Genomic DNA, 26341 nt, shown 5'->3' with positions numbered 1-26341 from the left:
TAATTACTACTACTACCTCATTTAAAAATGGTTAAAAAGCAAAAATATAAATATAAATAAAAACAGAAAGTATTTCCTATACTGTATATACTGTATGATCTAAACTGCATATTGAGGCAATGCTGTTGTTCTTAGAAACCAAACAGCCAATAACAAGACAGCCTTCCTTCTGCCTTGGGTAAACCACTTTTCTGTTGTTTCAAAACAAAGCCTGAGATGTCCACCACTGTTCTCCGATTTTAAAAGCTTCTCTACATGGCTGCTGTGAGAAAGGACACAGTGAAGGACTCTTGCCTGTCTGCCTTTGTTAAATGTGCCTGTTGTACTACATTCCCAAGCGGACAGCCTCTGAAATCACACACACATACAGAACCTAGAGCATTTACAGAGAGCTAGCATCACAATTCCACAATTTAAATACAACTGTGCACTAACGTAGGTTTTCATGCTGTTTGAAGAAATTTTGTAGAAACAGCACACAGCACATGCTTAATAGGAATAGAAAATATGTTCATTCTGAGTCTTGATTTCCCATTTTGCTAAACCTGTAGTTCAAGTAAACGCTTCAGAAACAGTCATAATTTTACTGCACTTATATAAACATGAGAAAATGGACTGAGTTTATTTCAAATATTCCGCCAAATTCTCACTCTCCTGGGCACAAAAACCCCAACGATCTCATGCACCATGCTGCAGCACGAGGAGTACGGTGTAAGAAAATTCTGAACTGCATTGTAATATTCACACTATTACTGCTGTTAGCACGACTAATGCCGCCATTAATAATAATATCTATGATGTTCAATGAGAAATGGAAACCTACAGGGACATTAAATCATACCAAACACAATGTCTGACTCATTACAGAGTGCAGGGAGAGGGGTGTGTTGGTCTTAGGCTATATGTCACCGACAAGTGTTTATCATGTTGGAATATCATCTATCCCAAATTAATTGCAACAGAAAAGTTGGCTCTTTTTCCCCAAAACCTTAAATCTTGGGAACCTTTGCAGCAAAGACAGGAAAAGGCATTTAGCGGACACTACCCCAGGGTCAGTGCTGTAATCATTACCAAGACAGAGCTGCATCTGCTCTGGTCAGCGCGGCATGGGGGAGGGTCTCCAGAGGATGGCCATTTTGGGTTCCTCTGGCATTTAACTGAAATCCGTAAGACAGACACCTCTGACTCACACATAAGTGTAGTCTGCGATGATGCTGGTGTGTGCACACAGATGCACACAGAGTAAATTGCAGTGCAGAGCCTGAGACATCAGTGTGCACACATAATGAAAGGTTGGCTCCATTGTGGCATTCAAAAACAATACAGAAAAAAAGTACAATTTCACAGAATGGCTTTGATAATGATAATCACCCCTGTAATTCCTAGCTACCTCACTCAAGCAGGGCTACACTGTGAACAAGGCTGAACGAGGACCATTAGGGTCTGCATAGTGTGTAATGATCTGCAGCAATACTGACAAGGGGTTTCCAAACAGCCTGATGTTGGCCTACAAATCAATTTTTATGTTGTTTGTGATAGATAACTGCCAAATAATTACAGATACAATTATCTGTGAGGCACAAGAATTTATTTCAGGCCATTACATCTAAAAGCCAATTGGGTGAGCAACAAGTTCTCTGAATAACTTATCCAATAAACCGTCTTAATTATAAAACCTGAAGTGGGGAAAAAAAACCCAATTAGAAAATACAACCTAGGCTAACTGAAAGTGGAAATGCTAGGCAGGTGTTGACAACAGAGATTTTCCTTCACCCTTATGAAAAATGATCATTTATAATTCACAAACCGCTCAGCTGAGGAGCTGAATTTTACATCTTGTGGTAGAAAATGACTTTCACATCCCACTGAGTGCACAGATCTGTTTATCACTGGTGAAGCTGATCAGCACATTTTGCAAAAGCTATGGAGCTCATGCCAATGGGGCTCAGCTCAGCTCAGCCATTTTATACGACACAGAGCTCCAATATTGTCCTGGAGAAGTCTAAGGCAGGGGTCTAGAGAGCTGTAGTCTTCCAGGTATTATACTGTAGGTTCAAATATACTGTAGGTTTATTCCACAATGAGAAGTAAAAACGAAGAGCAAGCCACACAATGTTTTGTTTTCCTGTGGTGTGTAAAGCAGTAAGAGAGAGGACAGGGAAGAGAAGGAGAAACAAAAGGTGTAGGCTACCCTCTCTCAAGCTATCCCCGGTAAACCAGAGGAAGCCGTACTGTAGCTCTCTGGGGCTACAACAGCAGACCCCTCGTCTAATGGAAGGCAGAGAACCGATTCGTTGTTTTTCAGATGCCACGCCCAGCTCACCTCAGACAGGACTGATGGACATTACGCAGGCCTCGCAACATGGCTCTTCACAAACAGCACACATCCCGAGGCAGTTGTGCACAGTAGCTACTTAGCTCTAGGCTGCTCGTGACGTCTCTGCCTGTGACACACTGCGGGTGACACTTTTTCAGCTTTAACGCTGCACTTCCCTGGTAGTTGCCACTAGAGACGACCCTATGCTCTCCTTGTTCAAATCTAAAGTGAAGACATCTGTTCTCTCTAGCTTTCCCTTTGGCAGTTATCTTGATTATGGGGTGCTGGGGCACCTGCTTCCCTGACTGCCACCTACTGCCCTGTGCTTATTTCTCTACTTGCAAGCCATCCTGAGCCTTGACTTCATCTGTTGTGCAAAAATGTGTAGCATTTGAACGAATGCTAGAAATCAAAAGTACTCTGTAATATGCCCTGTACCTTTAGAATAGTCATTCAATATATTTCTGCTGCACTTACTGTTTAACCTACTTACTAGTTACACCAAGGTCACTCTCCTCTAAAGACCTTTGGTAAGGTTCTCACCATATAAAGGCAAGAATAGATGTCTCTGCGGTGATTCCGATTGCTATTTAGAGCACAGTATATTTAAGCTCTTTTGAGCTTAACATGCTTTTGAAAAAACAATGTACTGCACCTAAAATCCTTTATTTAACAAGACAGGTCAAAGGAATCATTGGAGATTTTTACTTATTCATGGCCAATCACTGGTCTGTTTCAATTACTTGTAGGTATCCAATAAAACTAAATCCAATGTGTGCATACTTTAAGATTAAATTCACAATACTTAGAGAATCTAAGGTGTTATGTTGTATTTTTCTTCTTAGCTTTTAATGTTGCCCACAACACTCATTCCTAAAAATACAGTCTCTGGTAACACTTGCTGACTTTCCAGTTGGTTGAGTTGTAACTAAATGTGCTTGTGTTGCATTTGTGCCTTCAAGGAAATGTCAAAAACAAACAAAAAAAGAAACCAAATCTTCTAATGCTGTTTCTATAAAAGGCTGCATTAATAAGCAATATGCATTAATAAATAATCCTTACACCCAAAGAAGGCTCCATGGCCGAAACGTTGCATTTTCTTTCTTCTCTTTTCAGCATGGAATAAACCTTTACTTGTTCCTTTGCAGCCTACGCTTGCTGACGCAGCTCCCCACCTGAACTACTTAATAAGCAATGTCTTAAACATCTGATTTTTGTTTATGCAGGATCAAAGAACTCCTTTAAAAATGAACAGTCACCAAATCATTTGAGTTCTTGAAAATACGGCAGAATCTTGGTTTATACAATGGACACCAGCAAGTTCTCAAGATACCTGCGGGTATGTAGTGAATCCTGAAGACAGGGCTTATATTTAATGGGAACAATGCAAGAGAAGTGAGCTGAGGAGCTTCACTTGTTTAACAGGCAGTGCTGTGAGACTGCAGCCCAATAAACATGGAAACAGTTGCTCTGCTCACAGTCATTCAGAACTCTTATCCCCAGGGGTCACCAGCTTGCCTGTACACAGACACACAGACTGATAGAGAGAAATAACATTTTTGTGCAAATTCTGGTCCCCAACAAAAAAAAAAGTACTGAAAGAATCATTTTTCCCCCTCATATTCTGTTGTTTTTAATTCCTGAAGGAAAAATGAGAATGTCCCAAGCCCTCACCAGGTATACTTTGTCCTCAGTTACACAGTTATTTAACTGTGTTGTTGAAATTAGCAAACAGCCCAAGGCCATGCTTCAGTCAGACACAATGGACTCCTATTAATCCAGGCATGTGTTCGCCAAAAAACGGTAACATCCACAAAACATGAACTGTACAGTATGTCTTCCACTTAAGCAAAAAGAAATTCTAAACTGCTAAAACTGCAAATAAACTGCAGGTCTGTATGGTCATTTTGAAAAATGAATTTAGATTGACTATTCCCAAGAACATTTTTAATGCACATTTTGTAATGAAATTACTACATCCACTTTAGAAACAGGAAATTAATTGCATCTTAGAAGATGTTAATGCAATACAGTTAATTGATTTATAGTGGTCTAAGGCATAGATGCACCACTCCAGTCCTCAAGGCCCTGAATCCAGCAGGTTTTCAAGGTCTCTTTCAATCGTTGACAGCTGGAGACCTTTAAAAAGTGTTAAACTGGGTCAAGTAAGCTAACGAGCTTAATTTAGCTTGCTGGATTTTGTAAATTAAAAGTAAACGTGGAATGAAAATCTCCAGACATCGTGGCCCTAGGAAGAGAGGTGTGTACTACTGGTCAGGTGTAAAAACACAAATAATCAAAAAAGGAGTTTAGGTTATATGCATGTGAAATGTTTCTTGCCTCAACCTCCTTTGAAAAAGGAGGCAAAGACAAACAAAGATGATAATTTCACAGCTTCTACATATAAATAATGTAGCTCATCACAGATCCACATAACCCATCATGCTGGTCAACTAAATTGAACAGGAAGCCCCACATCCTCCTCTTCTTCAACCATGTACTGCTAGACTCATTTTCAAATCCTTCTAGGTTTGTTTTTAATCAGTGAATTTTGTAATAAATCTCTCACTATTTAATGAGACAGCCTTTTTTGCTTCCTGCTCCAAATAGAGGCCAGCATTATACTTTTTGAAGGTAACAAAACATTAAAAAACACAGTGAAGTCTCAAAATGCTACAGGAGACTTGTCCTTAAATAAGGAGAGATCAATTCAGATAGTAATATAGTTACAGTTGCAAAGTTAAGTAAAAACAAATGAGGAAACCTGGACTGTCATAATTCCAAACGATTTTTAAGAAATTTTATTTTATATCTGATGTTCAGAACCAAAACAGTGACACAGATGTTTAACATCTTTCCTGATAAATCATCTCAAGGTGCTTTTATAATTGATATAGTTCAAGTAGGTAGTTGCGTCAGCATACGTAGGCTGGAAAAGTGCAGGAGAAGGGAGAGGGGAGAGGCAGAGAGGCCACTCAGGAAGTGCAAAGTGGAGAGGGGTGGAGAAAGGTGTGAAGTCAAAACCTGCATGAGAACCTGTTACCCGTTCCTTTATAGTTGAAAAGTGAACAGTAAACAGAATTAAAAACACAAATGCAAGTTTTAAAATTGCTGACTGACTTGCTTGATCTGACAAATCACTCCACAGCCTTGGAATTAACAGATCAGAAACAGAGAGGGATCACTTTATTGGCCCTATACAATTTCTTGCATTCGGAATTCATCTTTTCGTATACCCGAGCTTGCTCTCCATGAGACACACAGACAGGGAGAGAAGTTTGGGGTCAGAGCGCAGGGTCAGCCATTGTACAGCGCCCCTGGAGCAGATGGGGTTAAGTGCCTTGCTCAGGGGCCTAACGGAGTAGGATTCCTCTGCCAGCCGCTGGATTTGAACCGGCAACCTTCCAGCCACAGGCACAGATCCTTAGCCACAGAGACACTGCACCGCCCCCAATGGGAGAAACAGGGGCGAAACAGTGTTTGGAGTCTCAGTTTGGGAACTGAAAGAGTTGTAGATTCCAAAAAGGACAGATAATGTGCAGCCATATAAGGATTTAAGACTTCAAGGATGTACTCCAGGAACCGTACTGTTCAAGACCTTAAAGGCAATCAGCAGCACTTTTAATTTTAATCTGGAGTCTTCCAAACAAACGGTTCAAAACAAATGACATACACTTACAGTATGCACTTAGTTTTAACTGCAAGCATCAGATTACAAATAATTAAACCCAGACAAAACAAAATTGAGCATTATGGAAGAGATGCAAACAGATACAAACAACATTACAAAGACAAACAAAAAAATACACCTTCACATCATAAGATTCATGATGAATCTTATGGACAGACAGATGAACTTGGACAGACAGTCAAACTAATGCTCACATGTTTGTGGAGTTGCGGGGATGATAAGAAGGGAGTTTTGTTGTATAAAGTTTTCAAATATCACTTATGCAAGGTGACAGACAATGCTCGATTAATGTCGGGTTTCTTGCAGACATAAATTTGGGTGCTTATCACCACTGAAATGAAAATAGATGCAATATCTGTGAAGAACCTGACCCAGTTGTAGCATACATAACAAATATACTGGGACTAAGAACTGCCCTGTGGGATGCAAGATGTGGTCGGCTTTGATGAGGAGGAACAATGTCCTATTATATATTTACATAAGATTTAATTTAAAGCAGAGCGGTTTCATTAATACCAAAAACCATCATTAATTTATTGCACTAGATGGCATGAACAACAACAACATTGCCAGCGGTCATCAGCAGATTATTAGTAACCCTAACAACAGCTTTAGTGTGCATTAAACTTATGCCCGGCTGAACCGGCTCGAGCAGCTTACAGTATATGGAGATATGTGAGCTTGTACCTAAACAGCAACACCTCTTTCTAAGACTTATATCAAAAACTGGAGGGAGGAGTATGGGAGGAGTCTGCAGACACTTTTGTGCTGTCTTGTGTGAAATTTTGATATTTCTCAATGTATTAAAGAAGGGGTATTATGAGAAATTATCTGACTTCAGATGTTGTTAATTTTCACAGAAAAGCAAGTGTGTGGGCCACAGCAAGTACAAGTTGTCTCTCGGCTAATATGCAGTAGTAGTTAAATTCCACTAGCTGATCTACTGTCACTGACTATACCAATGAACCCCAGATTGCTCCTATTCAACAATAATTCCCACATACAACAATGTTTGCTTCTGGGTCATTGTGCAGCCCTAAAATCTTTTTCTCAGGGTTGGGTGGAGAGCTCTGAAGCCTTCTTGTTTGCATTCATTAATAGAAAATGTGTTTAGAAAGGAGTAAATAATTATAATTATTAATTATTAAAGCTAATCTTCACTGGTGCAGTGCAAAAGTTTACTTATCTTTATCTTGGACAGACAGAATCTTTTATTTACAAAATGTTTAATTTTCCTTTTATTCCTTTTTATTTTTTTATTTTCCTTCCTTTTATTTTTCTGTTTTTAATGTGAGCTCCCCTTTTCTTGTTTTTCTGTGTATTTAGTTTTCAATGATTATATGCTAAAATGTAAACAAAAATTCTAAATGCAATAAAATTTGAAGACATTTTCCAATGCAAGAAAAAAAATGTGCTAAGCATTACTATTCTAAAAAAACTGTTATACATGAAGACTCATATATTAGTTTATTAAAAGGTTCAGCACTCATTAAAGCCCTACATTTACTATAACAGAAATAACCACCATTTACAGTATATTTGACACCGTCTCCATGCCTGGATAGTCTTTTCTGTTTCTTTTGTATTAAATGTTTATGTACGGTGTAGACAAACATGTTGATTTAAAAATAACATCAGTAATGAGGGTACTACATTTAAGTTGCTGAAAGAGAACAATTCAAAAATCAATATATACTTAGTTATTATACAATACTGTATAGCTCCAACAAAAAAAACTAGGTAGAGTGCTTCATTCACTAAATGGTGTTAATGCATTCTGAGCATGGCAAGTGTTCTTACCGTGTTGAGTACACCTTCGGTATTCACTAACAGCAGGATGTGGAAAACATGCCCATGTATTTCCGCCTTTGAGTCTTTTAGATGTAATGCAGAATATTAATGACTGCTAAAACATAAATTCCTTCAGCAAATACCTTGCTGCTGAGTAGTGGGACTGCTGGAGTATTATGGCTACTGTGTGTCATCCAGGTGAGTACTGGTGATAGTTATGGATTAATCTCTTCATCATGGAAATTAACTGTTTACTTTAAAATAGAAAAAATAAGCTATAGGCAATGTTGGAACCCATTAGGATATGCAACTTATCGTGAATACTGCAGAAAAAGAAGCATAGTATTAAAACCTTCTGGAACATTTTCAGATTCAATTCACCCCCGAAAACTAAACGCTTTTCTTTGCTTTTCTGCATTTATCATCGTTTAGTGGAAAACGGTGCTCTACAGAACAACTTTGATATTAAAAAATGAAGTAAACAATAGAACTGAAAATAGTATGTGATAGTACAAGCACAAAACTGGCAAAGAGCAGTACTAAAATATGGACTTGCAGATACAAGTCAAATTTCGGACATCTCATTAGCTCAGTGCGCTTTAATTTTGCCTTTACTGAAGGTCAGTAGAACATTTTCTTCCAAGGAAAGTTTTCAGAGAAGAGCATGGGGACAAACTTGACGTATTAACACAAGTGGAGAAAATAAATCAATTTTACTGTCCCAGAAGGAATTAAACAGCAGAAAGTGAATTATTATTTTTTCGGCTTCTTGCGTTCAAAATCTTTTCACTTTTCCTATGAGTATTACCACTGTGGACAAAATCGCAAAGGCTCTGATATGTCATGTATTAAAGAATTATAGAATCATTTTATTTTTCTTTGCTGTCTTGCTTTTCAGCTCCTCCACAGCAGCAGCCTGGTACTCTTCTCCTGGGCTGCAAACACATAGCAACATTTCAATCAATCTCTTTCAATTCACTGGAACTTTGAATTCCTTCTGTGTTCAGCTCAAGATGATAGCTTAGTTTCACCGTCTCTTCAATAAGCAAACAGATTTCCATCTTTGAGAAAGATATCAAACAGGCGAGAAGATCAGGAAGTTGTCTTTCATACCTGCATGCATTCAAGTTTTTGCTAAGATCACAAACTTCACTGCCTCCAGGCAAACTTAAAAAGCATGCACACCGTCTGAACACGATCAGAGAAGGCATGACTTAAGGACCAGTGCAAGAATTAAGGACCACTACATACAGATTCAGCACTGAAGGAGCTTGCTCAGTATCTTCAGGGATTACAGATGTGTTAGGAAATAGGTAAAGCCTGGAGCTGCTAGATAAAACACAGCTGAATGTGCACACCCTGGGATATCTTGGAAATGCCTTCATACACAGATATAGACACTTATTTTTTCTACTGCATCTCTTGTATTGCATTTTTACGGCACTCAGACTGTGTCCATGACATCCCTAAATCCAAAACCTTAAAGAAAGTGTTGATGGGTTTTTTCAGCTCACATCCACTGCACACTGCGTGTCCAAATGCTTTACAGCAATGATCGTCATGGTGGCAGAGCTCACAAGGAGAATCTGTTTGATCAAGCTTCATATTAGCTGACTTCATTCCAGACATCGTACCACTCAAAGTGAACAGCACCGAACGCGTGGTGTAATCAATATTTATTAAAAGGGATTCCATAAAAAAAACCCGTCTTGCTCCTGCCCCAACACTTCCTCTTGACACACTGTCGCATACAATATCCAGGGAGACAGAATTTGTCATGATGAAGTCTGCTCTCTATAAAGCATACGTTTAGCCCTTTTAAAGGTTACCAAGGAGAGGGTTTTTTATAATTACTCCCGACGTTCTAAATTTATTAAGCTCAAATTGGCCCCCAGAACCAGACTTGGCTACGAAAAGTCAGTCCTCTGCCCGTTTCTCAGACCAGACATCTTTGTTTAAGCTTTGACTCGGCTTAAATGAATGAATTAATATTGACAAAACATCAACTAAGCTAATGAGTTGTTAGTTAAGGCAATAAACATGTCACATTAGAGTCAGCACGGTAAAGAGGTAATTAGCCCTGGAAAAGCTCTGCTGATTGGAGCTGTTGAGATCCCCTGCTCTTAACCTTTGAGTCCATTATCAAGTGTGGGACGAGCTGAGCTATGCTAATGTGAATACTCCGACAGACAGCGGAGCTCCTGCCGCACGAGTCAAGGACTGCATTATCAGAGGTGCCCTGGTCTAAGCCAGCCTTTCCTAATCCTTTTCAAATGAGCAGAAGTTTCCACAAAGTCAACACAGTGAGATGACTGACTCAGAAAAGATTTTAAAACACTGAACTGAGACACACAAAAATAAGTATGGCTTAGAAATGATTATTATTTCTTTCTCAAATTAAATAGGAGAGCAAAACACACTTCCAAATCGAATTATTTATCACAAGTTCTGCCGCCATCTGGAATACTGATGTACGGCTAGTATTTTCACTTGTCAAAAGTGACAATACTATCCAAGGTTCTCTGATTTTTAAATGCATTTTAAATGTATTAAATGGATATGAAACAACAATAAGGAAAAAAAAGGTAAACATAAATCTACTGCATGCCTCCAAATAATGTGAATTTGAATATCTTCCTCTCACTTTCCTTGTTCTCAAAACATGGTCCAGGGCATGCATTAATTTCACTAAAGCACTCACCAATATGAAACACAGTGTCTGTCTCAGTGTTTTTGTTATAGAACATCACTGAAGCCCAACTTCCTACTACAGTCACCAGTTCACTAACTAGTTTAATAACTCATTTTAATCTACACAGAACTAATGACTTGACTCCTGTCACTTTCCAGCTTAATTTTCAAAATGTGTGGGTTTGTAAAAATATTGAAATACGTAAAAGTTAAAGAAAAAACAAGCAGTGGACAAAAAAATGGAAGCACCTGGGTAAATGAGGGACACTAAGGAAAGGACTGAAGGAAAGCGCTTCCATACAGGTGTGGTCCATGCGTTAATTAAGCAAAGAATATCCCAGAATGCTTCGGATCACAAAAGCCTGTTACTATGGCAAGCAAGGCCGCAAGAAGAGACCTCAGTGACTTTGAAAGAGGGGTGATTATTGGGGTGTATTTGGCAGGAGCTTCAGCGACTAAGGCGACGTTTCACGAGCTGCTGTGTCGAAGCTGATGTCACTGCGGAGCTCTGAGGGAAAGACATCAGCAGCACAGGGAAACAGTGGGCGGATGCACGCTCCTGAATCGTGATACCTGGTCACTCGTTCGGAGAGGAAGGCAAAACAGGTGAGCTACTGCATATCAACTGACTGAAAAGTGGTGTGAGCAGCCAGTTTCAGCAAGAACGGCCAGCTGGGAATTTCACAGATCGGGATGCTATAGTCAGGGCAGAGTGCACAAACCACTCGTCACGCCCGGCAGTGCACACTGGGGAGTCCGGTGGCCCAGAGGGCATGTTCGGATGAATTAGCCTTCACTGCGTTTTGACAAACGGACCAGCGCATGTGTAGGACCGACCGGAAAAACACCACAGCCCGTTGTGCTTGGTTCTGGTGGTTCTGCAGTGTTGTGGGGCACATTTCCTTGCACAGATAGGATGCAAAAGATGGGACAGTGGCGCAGTGTTCAGCATTGCTACCTTGCAGCCCTTGGCGCTCAAGTTCAATTCCGGTCCTGGGGTGCAATCGGCGTAGATTTGGTACGTTCTCCCCAAGTTTGCGTGGGTTGCCTTGCACAGTCCGAAGACACAGGGGTACATTAGGTACAACTGACTCCTGGGAATACTGGCCCTGGGTTGTGTCTGTGTGTGCCCTGCAATGGACTGGCGTCCCATCCAGGGTGTAGCCTGCTTCACAGCAGTGCTTGCTGGGATGGGGCAAGGCTCCAGCTCCCCCATGACCCCAGATTGGAGGAAGCAGTTAGAAAATGAATGGCTGGACGGGTGGCTGGGCGGGTTTGGGTGCATTCTCTGCCTTTGAAGGCGAGGTCAATGCTCATCATTATTGAATGGTACTGAGTACTGCTGGATTGCTGTATTGCTGGATTTCTTTCACGCTGGGAGGGTTGTCTTCACAGGATAACTGTGCTCCCATCCACCAATCGCGTTTTGGATGAGTGTGACACTCATTTTTTATGTCCATATGTCCTGGCCTTCTCAGTCGCCAGGGCTCAAATGAGAACATTTATGGGATCATCTGGAACAACTGGAACAACTCCTGAGCCGGTATTTTCCACCCCCACCAACCAGCTGTGAGCTGACTGACTTTCACTGTGTAGGGTGCTGTAGTGTATATTCCTTTGCATGTTTACAGTATATACCGTGTATATCAGTTTACTAGTTTTTTTAATTCCAAATTTAAATTAAACAGACTTAAACCGTTAGCATTTTTTGTTAGTGTCATTAGAGAAAACTACCTACTGCACATGTTGAGCATTTTAACAAGATCCAAATTGTGGTTTTCAAAATAAATATTACTATAAATACGTACTGTAAGCTGCTTTGTCCAAGTCCACTCCAAGAAAATTAAAACCATGGCCTCTTTCTTGGGTAAAACCATGAGCACTCGGTTGCCACGGAAACAAGAAGCAGATGACAGAATTCTATAAAAGATATATTATTTTTTAACAGGTCCTTTTTCTTTCAATCAATATCTGCACATTCACAACATTGCTGCCTCTCTATCACCTCCACAAAAATGTGTGCCGGTAGATTACATGGGCACCATCAAAAACGTACAGGCCAGCATCAAGTCAAATTGTATCCAGTTTAATTGAATTAAGAAATGGTCTTCATGTTTTTTTAAAGACTGATAATTCACTGGAAATAACTAGATAATGCACTATGTATTATTGTTTAGGCTGAGGACAATTAAAGCATTAACAGAATGACTAGACATAAAGAGCAGGTTAATAGCTTCCAATTGGTATAAAGACATTCATTTTTGTTGTTGAACAAAATGTGTACTCATTTTATTAAGCCATCTCATTCTCTGTTATGTTGCGGTTAAGAAGTCTTATCCAAAAATACTCAACACAAAGTCATCTATGCTTTTTAGATAAAAGAAAATATCCTTGATTCCTTACATTAAAAGAGGCCGGACTTGCACCATTGCCAGGCTAGTGCTTAAAATAATATGCAACATGCAGGTTCCCAATTTTCTTTTCCTATTCTTTGTTCTTACCAGCTGAGATATTGCCTGGGCTTCCTATTTTTTTTAGGATCTCGGAACTGGCCTTAAAAAAATGTGCTTTCATCCCATTAAAGTTGGCCAATCCTTTCTGTTTATTTCTGAAGCCTTGTTACTGTAGGCCTAACAACACAATTTTTCTGCTACTCAGCACCTGCAGTGGTCAAATCAAAAGTGAAAGCAAAATCAATTCTAGTTCCAGGAGGGAGAAAGGCAAAGTAAATGAGAATGGGTTAAAGCTAGCTTTAAAGGCACAGGACTGGAAATTTCACTGTTCTGGATAGTGAAGTTCTGCTGCTTACAGAAAGCATGTGTGTAAGAAATAGAAGCACTGAACAACTTTCCCATTATTCCAATTCTATCTATGGAATATACCGTATATCCAATATACTGTATCTAAGAATACAGCATAATCAATTACTAAATGGAAAACGATATCTATTGATAATATTATCTATCCATATACCGACAGGATTACAATAGAATGAGGATTTATTTTTCCAAATGACATTAAAAAACGTAGACGTGAACAGTCAAACGTTTCTGAACTTAAAAGTTTGCAAGCAAATGAACTGGGTGCATTTTTCTCTTAGAGCACATCTCTCATCTGTCATATAGACTTACAGTATGATGAGGTTTTGATCATTTCATTTCATTCTGTTGCATGGAAAAAAACAGATTAAGATGACAAATACTTAAATATTCTTAAGAATATGGACTACAGTGCCTTTTTTAGGTTGCACGCATACTAAAGTAAACTATGTCAAGATCATACAAATGTGCTTTAAAGTCTTCTTGATTCCTTTAATGCATAGCAAGGCTGCAGAGTGCACTAAACTAGCATTAGAAGTCTAAAGACAGAAGTGGCTCATTCATGGGCAGTCAGGACTTCTTTACTGAGCTTGGAAACTAAGACTACGTGTCTTAATCGAACATTTTTATGTTTGCAGTACAGAAAGTAACTTTTTAGATTTATCAATGTACAGTATTATATGGAAAATGAACAATTGACATTAATGATAAGGATCATCTGTCAATGGGTCAATTAAATTTGATTGGTACATGTGATGGATTAGCTACTATAGTATAACACTATTATTGGCTGCTTATGTATAGTTTACCTTGAACTGTTGTGATCAATGTTTTGTAGATTCTGATCAACAGAGTGAATTAAAGATTGCTAAATGACAAGCTTGGTTTCTTTTTACCCAAACTAAGACAAATTAATAACAAACGTTATAATAATAGATAATAATTTGCAATCATGATTTGAAATCACGAATCACATAATGGAACAATGTTCATTTTAATAAGAACACAATTTCTTTTAAAATCACCTTTTAATAATCTGGCCTCTGTAATGGACACCACTGACACAATTAAACCTATTCTAAGAAAACTGTTCACGGTATTCTAAAACAATTACTATACAAAAAACATCTGAGGACAAACTAAGCAACATTTGTAGGTTCATAAAAAAGTATCAAGACAACTTTGATCTTTTAATGTATGTAAAAAACAATATTGTGAAGCATCATTTTACTCTTTCAGTAACCCAAGAGTTCCTTTATGGAATCATATTTGTATTTATAATGATAATTTTTTCTTCCTTGTTCTATCAAAAGGTAATATAAAACTACTATAAATCAAACTACTAAATTAATGTTAAAATTCACAAAAAAGGGTGAACTAACACTGAAAATGGCCCAGTTATTTCTAAAACTGTCCCCACCGGCGTCAGTGATTTGAGTAAGGGATACCACCTTCCTAAGCTCAGGACACAACCTTTGCAAAACTACGCTACATTGCAGGATGGAAAACTATTAAATTAGCAGCTTCCACTAATAGCGAAACCTTTTTTCAAAGGTGGAGAGAGAGAGAGAGTCCCACAGTTTCTCACACTTTGAGGAGCGGGCCGAGAGGGCACTGCCAGAGAGCAGGAGGGAGGTCCCCAGGTACAGCCACCGGCGATTCACCTCCGCCAGGCTGGTTCAAACGGCAGGGCCCGAGCGTCAAGCCTGTCTGACAGCTCTCCCTCCAGGGCACTTGGCAAAGCTGGGGGGGGGGGCGGCAGGCCTGAGCCGCGCTCCCAGCAGACTGCAGCCTGGACTACAAAGCCACGGACACCTGCCCTGGTCTGAGGGGATCAGCCCCACTCCACCGCTCCCGGGCAGACCCACATCACGCTTATCGGAAGACGGCCTCGCTCGCAACCTGCCCAGCATGCCGAGGGAAGCTCAGTGCACACAGGAGCACAAGAGCATGAGAGGTTCACTTCCATACTATAGCAGTGTGCTTGAGCAGCAACAAGGCCAAAACATTCAGTGTTCAATCCCAAGTGTGGGGCTTTAACTATAACAACACGACTTACTTGACCGTTTGGCACAGCAATACACAAAACCTAATAAAAGGGACACCAGATATTTAAGAACGATCTTGATGCAAGGAGCAAATCTACCTGAAAATAAATTATTTTATATTTAGAGTTTCTTGGGAGGGCAGACCTCTCAACTAGTTATCTTTTCATAACTGTAAAAACTAATTAAAGATCCTTTGGGTTTAAATGGGCTTCCTGGAGATTGACTGCATTAATTCCTATTTGATTTTAGGAACAAAATGCACAAAAGGTTACTTTTAATGCGCCGTAGGTCAAGTGCCCCAGGTTACACACTAATTGAGAGGGTATAGGCTTTTTAAAGTTCATCTGAGATATCGCATTTTTTTACAATAACACATGAGAACTTTAGGGGAAGTTCAAGAAAGTAATGACAAAATGAAATGGGTATGCTGGAGTTTTAAAAATAATCTTGGTATTTTGCTGAATCAAAACAATAACCCCAAAAGGAGGTCAACACAAACAATGTCTTGTCTTCTAAAATGGCTTCAGCACAACCATAACATAATAGAGTATCGTTAACCAGGGAAAAGGTGGCACAATAAAGTTCTATCAAAACCCAAATATCGTGTACAATAAAATGCCTTCACTGTATGCATAGGAATTCAACATTTCCATTTTTTTATTTACATTTTAGAGTGATTATGGTTCTACATTTACCTGAAGAGGTAAACAGGCTCTCTGATTTGGTATAAAAATACAATATTTGCTATTAATCATTACTTCACACACAAGTACTCAGCTATTCAAATCTATTTCTAGTTGGCTTAAAGGTAAAAAAAAACAATACTGTTGATAAAACTACACTGTCAAATGCTGGATACAGTTTGATGCATGGAACTAATACTTACAAACATTCAAAGTCTAAACGAAATGTTAGATCTTCTTTCAGATGCTGAAATTAAACACATAAATGTACTGCATGGCCAACAGCTTATGGTTCTACACTGCTGCATCGCACTGTATAAAGAATGCATAACCCCCAGTATGTTATCACATCTTACTGTTTTTTTATTAGGGCCATTTCAACAAGTGATTGAAAGGCTTTTATACTATTTATGGAAGGAAGTGACCCTGTCAGTCCTGTTTTATTGAAAATGATACACCAAACAGAGGAAATCTCCCTATGCAGTGATATTTATTCATCAAGGTCTCTTCACTCTAGTGCCAGAGGTTAATACACTTTACTCCAGTTTCATAAAATCATTGATTTAACTGCAACAGTACAGGAAAACAGAAGAACCCCACAGTGGCAAACTCTAGACTCCAGCGTAGAAGCAATCAACATAAAATAAAGGGTTAATAAAGGCAGGAATTCATTTTAAGTCCAACCAGGAAAAATAGTGTTTCTTGTATCTGTGCTGAAAGAAGGGAATTTGCTACAACTGCACCTCAAGCTGAAAGTGCTGTCTTAGCTGACTTCAGTTTCTTTTCTTTTTTCTTCTTTTCCTGCTACAGTCACTGTTTAGCATATCTTGAGGTATTTCCTCCAAAGATGCGTGGCCTCATTCTGGAAACAGGAAGCGCAGATACTGCACATTTCCCTGCATGCACTGGGAAGCCTTCCCAAATGACTGAGAAGACGTGGGGAGGGTGTGTGGGGAGGATTCTCCATCATCTTCACAAGTGCTCACAATTTTCATTTCACACCAAACGCATAATCAGATTTCAGAGGGGAGGCCTTGCGTTCATTCAGGAGGAGGCAATGAATCCCAGAACATCCTTGTTAGTCTGCAGAATAATTCCTGCCCTGAGGCCTGTCTAGGGCAATTATGCCATGCCAGTTATTCATCATAGCAAAAGGAGAAAACAAAAAAAAACCTTGTAGCTTCCCCATTGTTCTCAGCAGTAACAAAATGCCTTAACATCCTACTGAAAGGCTTGAATGTTACAGAATGACGCCTATTACCGCTAATTATGATTGGCCCCGTTCTTATTAACAGCAAACAAAGATATCACACCTGACTTGTGAAGGAAATAGTTTCTTATCTAACTTGATCCAGCACAGCTGAAATCTAGATCTGCTGTAACACACCTCCTACGTTTTCACTTCCCACTACCGCAAACTGCACAATACAAGGCAAGGAACAGACCAGATATTAAAGGTAAAAGGATGACAGAACAGGCTTAGCAGGACCTGAAGATAGTGATCATAAATAAAGAACAATATACAGCAGCCCAAATGTTGTTGTAGTGTAATTTGTTAAAGCTATTTTGCATTTTAAAATGAAAAATACATATTACTGTTTTGCAAGCCTATTATTCTGATAAAACACTACTGTTTTGTTAAATTCTAAAGCACTGTCCTACTTAAATAACTTAATCTTAAATGAAAAACACAGAAACATAAGTCTGTATTTTGTCTCAAAACTGTTTATACGTACAGCAGATAACCTTTTTGAATATTAATATCCTGCACATAAAGAGCATTATAAAGCTGTAAATGAACAAGGCTTTCAACTAAGCTGTGTTTGACCTCTGGCTACAGTCCAAGTCATGTTAAGCTTTCAAAGTGTGATCAAACTTCCATGTTTCATTGTGTCCTGAAATTAAGCTGTTGGGACCTTCCAAGTCGCCTGTCCAAGATCATGAGAGCATGAGCACAGACTGAGCTCTAGGGTCTCGGATTCAAGCCTGGGTCACGTAACCAGTCGACTGTGACAAGGACTCCTTGCGCACAATTGTCAGGGTATACCCTTCAGTTTCAGTGACAGATGTGCCAGTACTCCAGTCAGCATTAACTCTCTTGCCCTGTGGAGCTTGTGGCATGTCTAAACATGAATGGCCCTGACAGGTGGTTGTGTCAGAGACGCATGTCTGAGATGTTATAGTCATATCTTATGTACAAAAGTTCTGCAAAAGTATTTAGATCCTTGCACTGTTTTCACATTTTGTTGCTTTAAAGCATGCAGTCATGACCCTTTGAAGTTGCAATCATCTTCAAAGACTCAAAGCAAAAACCAAAAGCAAAAACGTAAATAGAATATATGAGAATATGAGGTATGATGACAAAAGTATTCACACCCTTTGGTGAATCTAAATTCATTTATGTGCATAAAAGGGCCTTGATAAGCCACAAAATTAATTTAGTTCACTCAAAATCTCAGAATAAAAACACAAGTGTCTGTGAGGTTCTTTGGTCAGGTAGTTAATTTCAAGAAAAGACTCAACCATGAAGACTAAGGAGGTTTCAAAGAAAGTAAGGGACAGTCACTGAAAAGCAAAGATCATGAGAAAAGTACAAAAATATTGAAGTCTTTGAATACTCTTGTGAATATCCTGTCTACTCATCAAGGAATGGAAGGTGTATCATGCCATACAGACACTGCCTAGGTCAGGGTTTCCCTCCAACAGGAGAAGCCTGGCAAAAAGGAAACTGCTGAGGGCTGCCCCTGACACATTTTAAAGAGCTCCAGAGCTCAATGGCTGATATAGAAGAAAATATGAATCAGTTGACAATATCCCAATTACTTCACAAAGCTGGAGTGCATGTCAGAGTGGAAAAACCATGTTATACCCTGCATGGAGACGGCAATAAAACATCTGAGTGATCCTGCAAAAATGTGGCAAAAGGTGTTGTGGTCAGATGAGACCAAACTGGTACCTTTTGGTCTACATGCCAGGAGTTGCATGTGGAACAGACCCAACACAGCAACCTCCCAGACAAAAACATCTGTAGAGCTAAGCATGATGATGGCAGCTTCGGCTTCTCCTCATCTAGCTTCTCCAATGGATGGAGCAAAGAACGTGCAAATGCCAAAGTAAAGATTGTTTTATTCTGCTAAAGACTTAAGACTGGGGTAAAAAGTATCCTTCAGCAGGACAACGATACAAAACACTAAGCCAAAGATGGAAGCAAATGTCCTTGAGTGACCCAGTTACTGTCCTAACTTGAATCCTATTGAGAATCTGGGGAAAGACTTGAAAGCTGCTTTTCTCACATTTAGAACTCTTCATTTTGTGCGTTCATATTTTGAATGAAAACTTCAGTTTAAAAATGTGCCTACATCACTTTGTAATTTCACTAAATGGGACACCCTAAGAAGAATCTGCATACCATTACAAGGAAGTCTACAGTATTTTACCACACAATGAATATGTCTTTCTACTGTTTGCTGCAGACCAAGGACAAAGAGAAGCTTTGCAGTACATTTGGGTCTGAAGAGAGTAACTTCATTATCAGAATAATTTTATTAAACCTAAGTTATTTAAGAATTGTAATTGTAATACAAAGCATGCGTCTTCTGAGCCTAACTTTTTTTAATGCTGTAGGATTTAATACTTTATTCTGTAAGTATTGCATTATGTATACTATGCAGTTCTCCTTTTCAGAATTTTATGCATTTTAGTAATGTAACATTTAGATTACAGTGATCTACACCCCAGGGAATGGGGTGTTATTTGAACTAGAATAATCTTTAAAGGCTAATTCCTTAGCAGCTTGCAAGTGTCAGAAAACTTAAAACAAGGTTATGGTATTTACTTTACATAAAATCATTCATCATGCTGCAAAACCATACGCTGGAAGAAAACGCTGTTATATTCTGGTTTAGCACATGTGCACTTATTTCCAATAACCCAGAAAGATATTACCTTACACAGTTGATAAAGCTAAGTCCCTGTGGATCAGAAATATATATTGCAGAGTTCGATGCTTTACTGGCTCGACAAAATACCGATTTCATTGTTACAGGATTTGGTCTAGGTTATGAAAAAACAAACCGATCCAATCACATTGATTATCCAACTCAGACTCGAGGCGCAGCTTCAGATATATTGATTATCCTGGCTGGCTTTTTGAAGCCAGACATTTATCCATAAAGGAATGCAGCATGAATCCTTTGTAACTGGCCAGGACCCAACACAGCAGATTTATGCAAGTATTATCCAACACTTTTACTGCCTATCCAATTCCATAGTACTAATATGACACAGTGAGCCAGCTTATTCCGTTTCACACATGAATTACTCAGATTCATCATATTATTTCATATTAAATGCATCATATTAGATGCATTTCACCTGGTATTTATGAATAAAACACTGGAAAGCTTTATGTGTTTGCTATTTATGTGATAAACTAAATACACCTTTTTAAAGCTTTTAAAATTGTTCTTAGGAAATAACAAGAAATCTCTACGATTATTTTAAAAATATCTGAAACCAGAGGTAATGTTCTGTTCTAATACAATGCTTGTGCAATGCTGTCAAAATTCATTAATGTGTGAAGAGTATTAGAGGGATGCATGTGTCGTATCTGTTTTTCTCAGAATTCTATGTGCATCAAAAAGAATTAACTATTTTATCTTGAGTGACAGACTAATTTTTGTTAGGATAGGAAAAGTCTCACCAGTAGATGCATCAGAATCTGCACCATGCTAAAATAGCGACCGTAGGCAAAACAAAGGTAATTATTGAAATCAAGCAATTATTTAACTTTTCTGTTTTTGTTCCACCACAGGATTTTATCATTTAAAACTTACGATCTTCTGAGAAAGCTGCATCGAGATCTTAATGTTTTTTGTATTTATTCGTTTTCAGTAAGATAAGTTAATTACAAGGTAAGCTTCGTTTGAAGTGCTTTAGCAGAATTCGTGTATTCTGTGCTTTTTGCAACTCAACAAAAGACAAAACATCTTAATTTCTGGCCTCAGACTCCTCAGGTATAAAGAGAATGAAACTGGAATGAAGACTGTCACCCTTCAGAGACAATCTGGGACAGTGTCGTTTCCCTCTCCAAAGCTGCCTGGAGAAGAGGAGATTTCCTGGACACACAGGAATGAGTTATATTTGCATGAAATCAGTCTTATTTGTCAGAAGTAGAGAATGCACGCATACCAAAACCTTCAAAATCAGAAACCATCATCCACAGTAAAGCAGGTCATTATTTTCCTCTCTCTACTCTCGGGTCGAACTTGAGCCACAACACACATAACCCAGCGGATAATATTCTAAATCTTTGAAACGTATGCTTCTATCAGTGATATCTCTATGAAGTATTTCATTTTTTTGTAACAAAATCACATTTCTCCAAAAATCTTGTTCTTTTTGTCACTTGTCAGCACCCCACATGTTGTTTTGCTCTTTTCAGTGAAGTCTCATTCACAGTAGTTTTATAACCAAGAAGACCGGATTTTTCCTTTCCTCTGCCTTTAAAATAATAATAATAATAATAATAATAATAATAATAATAATATTGACACTCCATTCCAAGCGCTTTACAGGTACTGGGGACTCCCCTCCACCACAGTGTAGCCCCCACCTGGATGATGCGATGAGTGATGAAGCCAATTCATAAATGGGGATTATTAGGAGGCCATGATTGGCAAAGGGTAATGGGAAATTTGGCCAGGACCAGTTACCGGGGTAACGCCGCCTACTCTTTTAAAAAAACAGACAAGGATGACCACAGAGAGTCAGGACCTTGGTTTTACATCTCATTCGAAGGACTTTTTAAAGTACAGTGTCCCTGTCACTATACTAGGGCATTAGGACACACACACACACAGCAAGGTGAGCGCCCCCTGCTGGCCCCACTAACACGTCTTAGAGCAGCAACCTTGGCTTTCCCAGGAGGTCTCCCATCCAGGTACTGGCCAGGCTCATACTGCTGAGCTTCAGTGGGTCGCCAGTTGTCAGTTGCAAGGTGTTATGGCTGCTGGCTTTCCTTGACAAGAATGAGAAGGACTGTCTATGCTACATGGCCCCAGCCTGAAACATACTATACCTCAAATTAAGCTTAAAAGGCAGCAACCTGATGCTATTTCCACAAATGCAGATCAAGCACGGGGAAATTCTCATAGTTCTATAAACCTGTATGAGTCCAGCTGCAAAGTGCAATGATTTTCAATGAAAGCAGTGGCTGCACTTTCAATACTCTTCAATCTTGCTTCACATGTCAGGCAAGGCAGTAAGTGGTAGTTAAAACAGAGCTAAATTTGTTAAATGCCGGACAATGTAATTTAATTTGCTCAGTCACTAACTGTACCGCCATTCCATAAGGCAGACATAAACACAACATACTGTATCTCTCTCTTGGTTTCACCTAGGAAGTCTGGCGCACAGGATGCCCACTTGAAAAAGGCATTTAAGGAGGCAGAGCTCAGGCAGGGTAAAAGGAAGGCTTATCAGAATAAACCTGTTTGAATGTCCATCAGGAGATAAGATAATGATAACGTGACCTAATTACACTTCATGTTATATGATTTTGGTTTGAAGAAACCACAACACAAACACTTAACTCCTACAGGGAAGCGGTGCAATAAAAAAATGACAGAACATTGATTACTCTCTCAGATTAACATCTCGCCTAAATACAGGAAGCGGGTCTTCTGTTTATTAGTTTCTATTCATTTTCTCTGCATATTCAAATTATTTGAATATTAAACAGGCTGGGTTATAATCTCAAAAATAATCCCAAACAGACACTCAGGACCTGTAAGGTGTACAGCAGATGTGCCTCTCACATAATATTTACCTCACAAATACCAGCCACAGCTTACTCCTTGCCCATTCCAACATCCTGAGACGATAGTGGTACCTGAACAAGTACTATAATCATACCTTGTCTTTTTGTTAAAATAAAGTGTTACTGTAAATTCAATTTAATCCAATTTATTTTTATAAAGCGCCTTTCACAACAAGGTCGCCCCAAGGCACTTGACAAAGCTGTGTGACAGTACGTGACGTTACAATACAGAAAGAGAAAAAGCCAGAAGACAATGGAGGAGAAGAACCAAAAACTCCTCTGTAAGGAGAAAAAAAACCTCTAGGGGTCCAAGGTCAACTGGCTGCCCAACCCCTCTGGGCATGCTAACATCACACAATTCTAAAAAAGTACTAAATGTGGAAATTGATAACATACTTTGTCCAGCTCCATTTACACCATTTTATTACTATTTTCTTTGGGTGACTCTTGTATCCAAAGAAACATTTTATCCCCATGTACTGTATACCGATGGGTATTTTACAGGTGCAATTCTCCTTAAGTATCTTTTTCAAAGGTGCAGAAGAAGCACCTCAGCTGGGATTTAAACCCGCAAACCTACCACTTATGGATTCACAGCCCTAGCCACTGCTCCACATTGCTTTCTAGCTCAGTCTTGCGCTCTTTGTCCATTCAGTGGCTCAGCACGAGTTCCCATCTGGAACCACACCTTGTCCACATTCCAGTTTCCACATGAATTCAATCCCTCCAGCTCTCACACGAGAGTCTAAAGCACTGTTCACACAGGATGCCAGGCAAGACAAGAAAAACAAACCTGAGCAGTACTGCAATAAAATATGTAGAACCTGCAGCTTTGATCAATACCTTTCACACCTGATGCAAGATAACAGCTGATGCTGAACAGCAATGATCCGACACTGGGGTAATGTGAAATGAAAGGAATTATTACACATCTTTTGCGCAATAATTAGGGATCTTAGCAACAAGTCTACAGCTGCAGCGGTTGTCATAAAAACAAAACATTACAAGAAATAATTTAGTTCATTTCAAAGGAAATGGACAGGTTTCATATATGTAACCTAAGTTTTATTACTTACAAATGTGAAAGCTTAAAATATGTTAATATTACTGGAATTCATGTCTAATACCAGACTGACAGGCTGCTCCCGAAGCACTGTTTAGAATGTATTGAAAATCTGGCACATCACTTTTTTTTTTGCTTTTCCCCTGATGTGAATGGCAAACATTGCTGCAAATTTATCTTCTTCACCTTATAAATCACAATCACGCTGCACCTGGTATGAATAAGCCTTAAAGCACATCCTGGAGAAGTCTGCAATGGAACATGACACTACAATAGACTTGCAGCCTGTATCAAATCTTCTGTTTCTCTCTAAGGTTTCCTGAAAAGGTCACTATTAGCCAGCTCATACAGAATCCTGAGAAATAGCTTTCCTGCGCAGCTCCGGTCTTATTCTGGGTTATATCACCGAAAGTGCGCTATGGGCGACTCGTCAGTGAGGTGCAGCAAAACTGCAACGGTGGCAGTGCTCTTCAGAAACGAACCTGACCGTGTCAAACCACACGTCCTTCTCACAGACAGACCCCGAGTGTCAGGGCAACACAGGTACTGTTAAGTGACCCAGAGTATTTACTGAAAATCTTTGTCATCATCTTTCAAATCAAATCAAATCAAAGTTTATTTATCAAATGCACAACAATACGGCGTGCAGCAGTAGATGCTGGCAATGAAATGTATTTTTCTGCGAGCTCACAAAAATTACAAGAATCACAAAAATCACAAAAATTCACAAAAATCACAAAATTGAGGTTACATTTTTGAAATTGAATAAAACTCAATGTGAGTAGAGCTGTTATGTGTCCATGGTGTATGCAATATATACATGTAGTGCAGTTATGCTCGCATCTCAAGTCCAGTGTGAGGCTGAATCACTGGTGCCGAGCCACTTTGACTGTGGTGGTTATTGACCAAAATGGGTCAATAACCATTTTGGTTATTAATAACAACTACAATGTAATAGTAGATTACTCTATCCCATATTCACTCCACGTACGGCTAGGAAAACTTTATTTCTGACTCATGACGTTTTACTGATGCTTTACAGCGCTGTTTGAAAAGAGCTCGAATCAAGCCTGCTTTCTCAGATCCGAGGTTTTTCATGGCTGGACTGTAATTCTTTTCTTTACCAGACAGAACTGAGTGCCTCAGACACTGCATTATGCAGTCTAACTTAGCAAGGTAAAAAAAAGTTTGAATCCGCTCAGGGATTAATGGTAAAATGAAAAATGATTTAATTTCTGTGCATCGGATGCAAAAGGACATTTTATACTTCATGTGTATCACACAAGCACACACACATATATATATAAAGTGAAGGCAGGGAAAAAAGATTGCAGCTCCAATATTTCCCAAGAACACCCCAGACAATATAACTAAATGCACAGAACCTCCCCATCAGCTTTACTTTGGCTCTGGGCTAACTCGATCTTAGATTATTTATGTAGCCCTCAAGCGTCAGTGAGACTGAAACAACAAGGGAGGGGAGGGGGGGTGCCCAGATTGGGACAAACTCGGCAGCCAAAACAAAGAAATACAACAAAAAGGCCAAATTATACAAGGTTAGAGAAACTTTTTGCAAGCGTTTGTTTTTTCCCCCAAATTTAGAGGCACCGTACTCACACTGGATTATTGCCTCCCTTTTGACAAACGGGGGAAAAAAAACAACTTTGTAATGTAATACACTATGATCTAGTTCCTCCTAAGCCACAAGTCTTTAAGATATCCAGACAACATGATCAATAGAGACGTTCAGTTAATTTGTAGAAGACTAAATGGTAAGCGTACAGCTGAAATTCCCATCAGGACGCCCCTTAATGACATGTACTTACAGGTATGCCTGGCCAGCGAGTAATTGGACCCTCCAGTAGAAAGCCCGAAGCCATCAGGAGCCTGGGCGGCAGTACGTGACCGGGACGGCAGTTTCGGAGGTTCTATCTCAGCACCAAACTCTGCTCCAATCACCCCCAGCAAGACGATAGCGGTCGCCTGCTTGCGCCTTTCCTCGTAGGACGAGGAGGTCTTCTTTATGTGCGGCGGGAGGCCGGACAGGCACCCTGAAATCAGAGAAGGAGAAAGCAGGGCGGAATTAGAATTAGAATTTTCTCACCTGGAGAAGAGTGAGAAGAGTCACATTCCAGCTTGAGCAGCTTAGCGTGCCGCTCGTCTCAGGACTGAAGTTCACCCGTCTGATTTCTAACCACTTTATCCGATACAGGGTCATGAGGAAGCCCGAGCCGGCAAGCAGCGGCAAGCAGCGGGCGCAAGGCAGGATTCGCCCTGCAGGGGATGCCAGTCTGCCGCAGGGCACTCGCAGACACAGACGCGCACACACTCACACCAGGGCCAATTTTCCCAGAACCTATTAACCCACCAGCATGTCTTTGGACTGTGGGAGGAAACCCATGTGAACCACAGGGAGAA

General features: G+C 39.6%; 1 protein-coding gene across 3 annotated transcripts in view; it reads right to left on the bottom strand.

The window, feature by feature from the left end:
- Nucleotides 1–26341, bottom strand: part of wdr7 (WD repeat domain 7) — a 212265-nt gene that overhangs the window by 44630 nt on the left and 141294 nt on the right. For all 3 annotated transcript variants that reach the window (XM_088912070.1, XM_088912072.1, XM_088912073.1), the window contains one exon: nucleotides 25750–25974. In XM_088912070.1, the coding sequence (XP_088768196.1) occupies nucleotides 25750–25974 (225 nt within the window). The remainder of the gene's footprint in view (nucleotides 1–25749; nucleotides 25975–26341) is intronic.

The sequence above is a fragment of the Atractosteus spatula genome, chromosome 3 (genome assembly GCF_055471065.1).
Source record: "Atractosteus spatula isolate fAtrSpa1 chromosome 3, fAtrSpa1.hap1, whole genome shotgun sequence".
NCBI lineage: Eukaryota > Metazoa > Chordata > Actinopteri > Semionotiformes > Lepisosteidae > Atractosteus > Atractosteus spatula.
The sequence above is the reverse complement of the archived record's forward strand: the minus strand, read 5'-3'. Positions and strand labels throughout refer to the sequence as shown.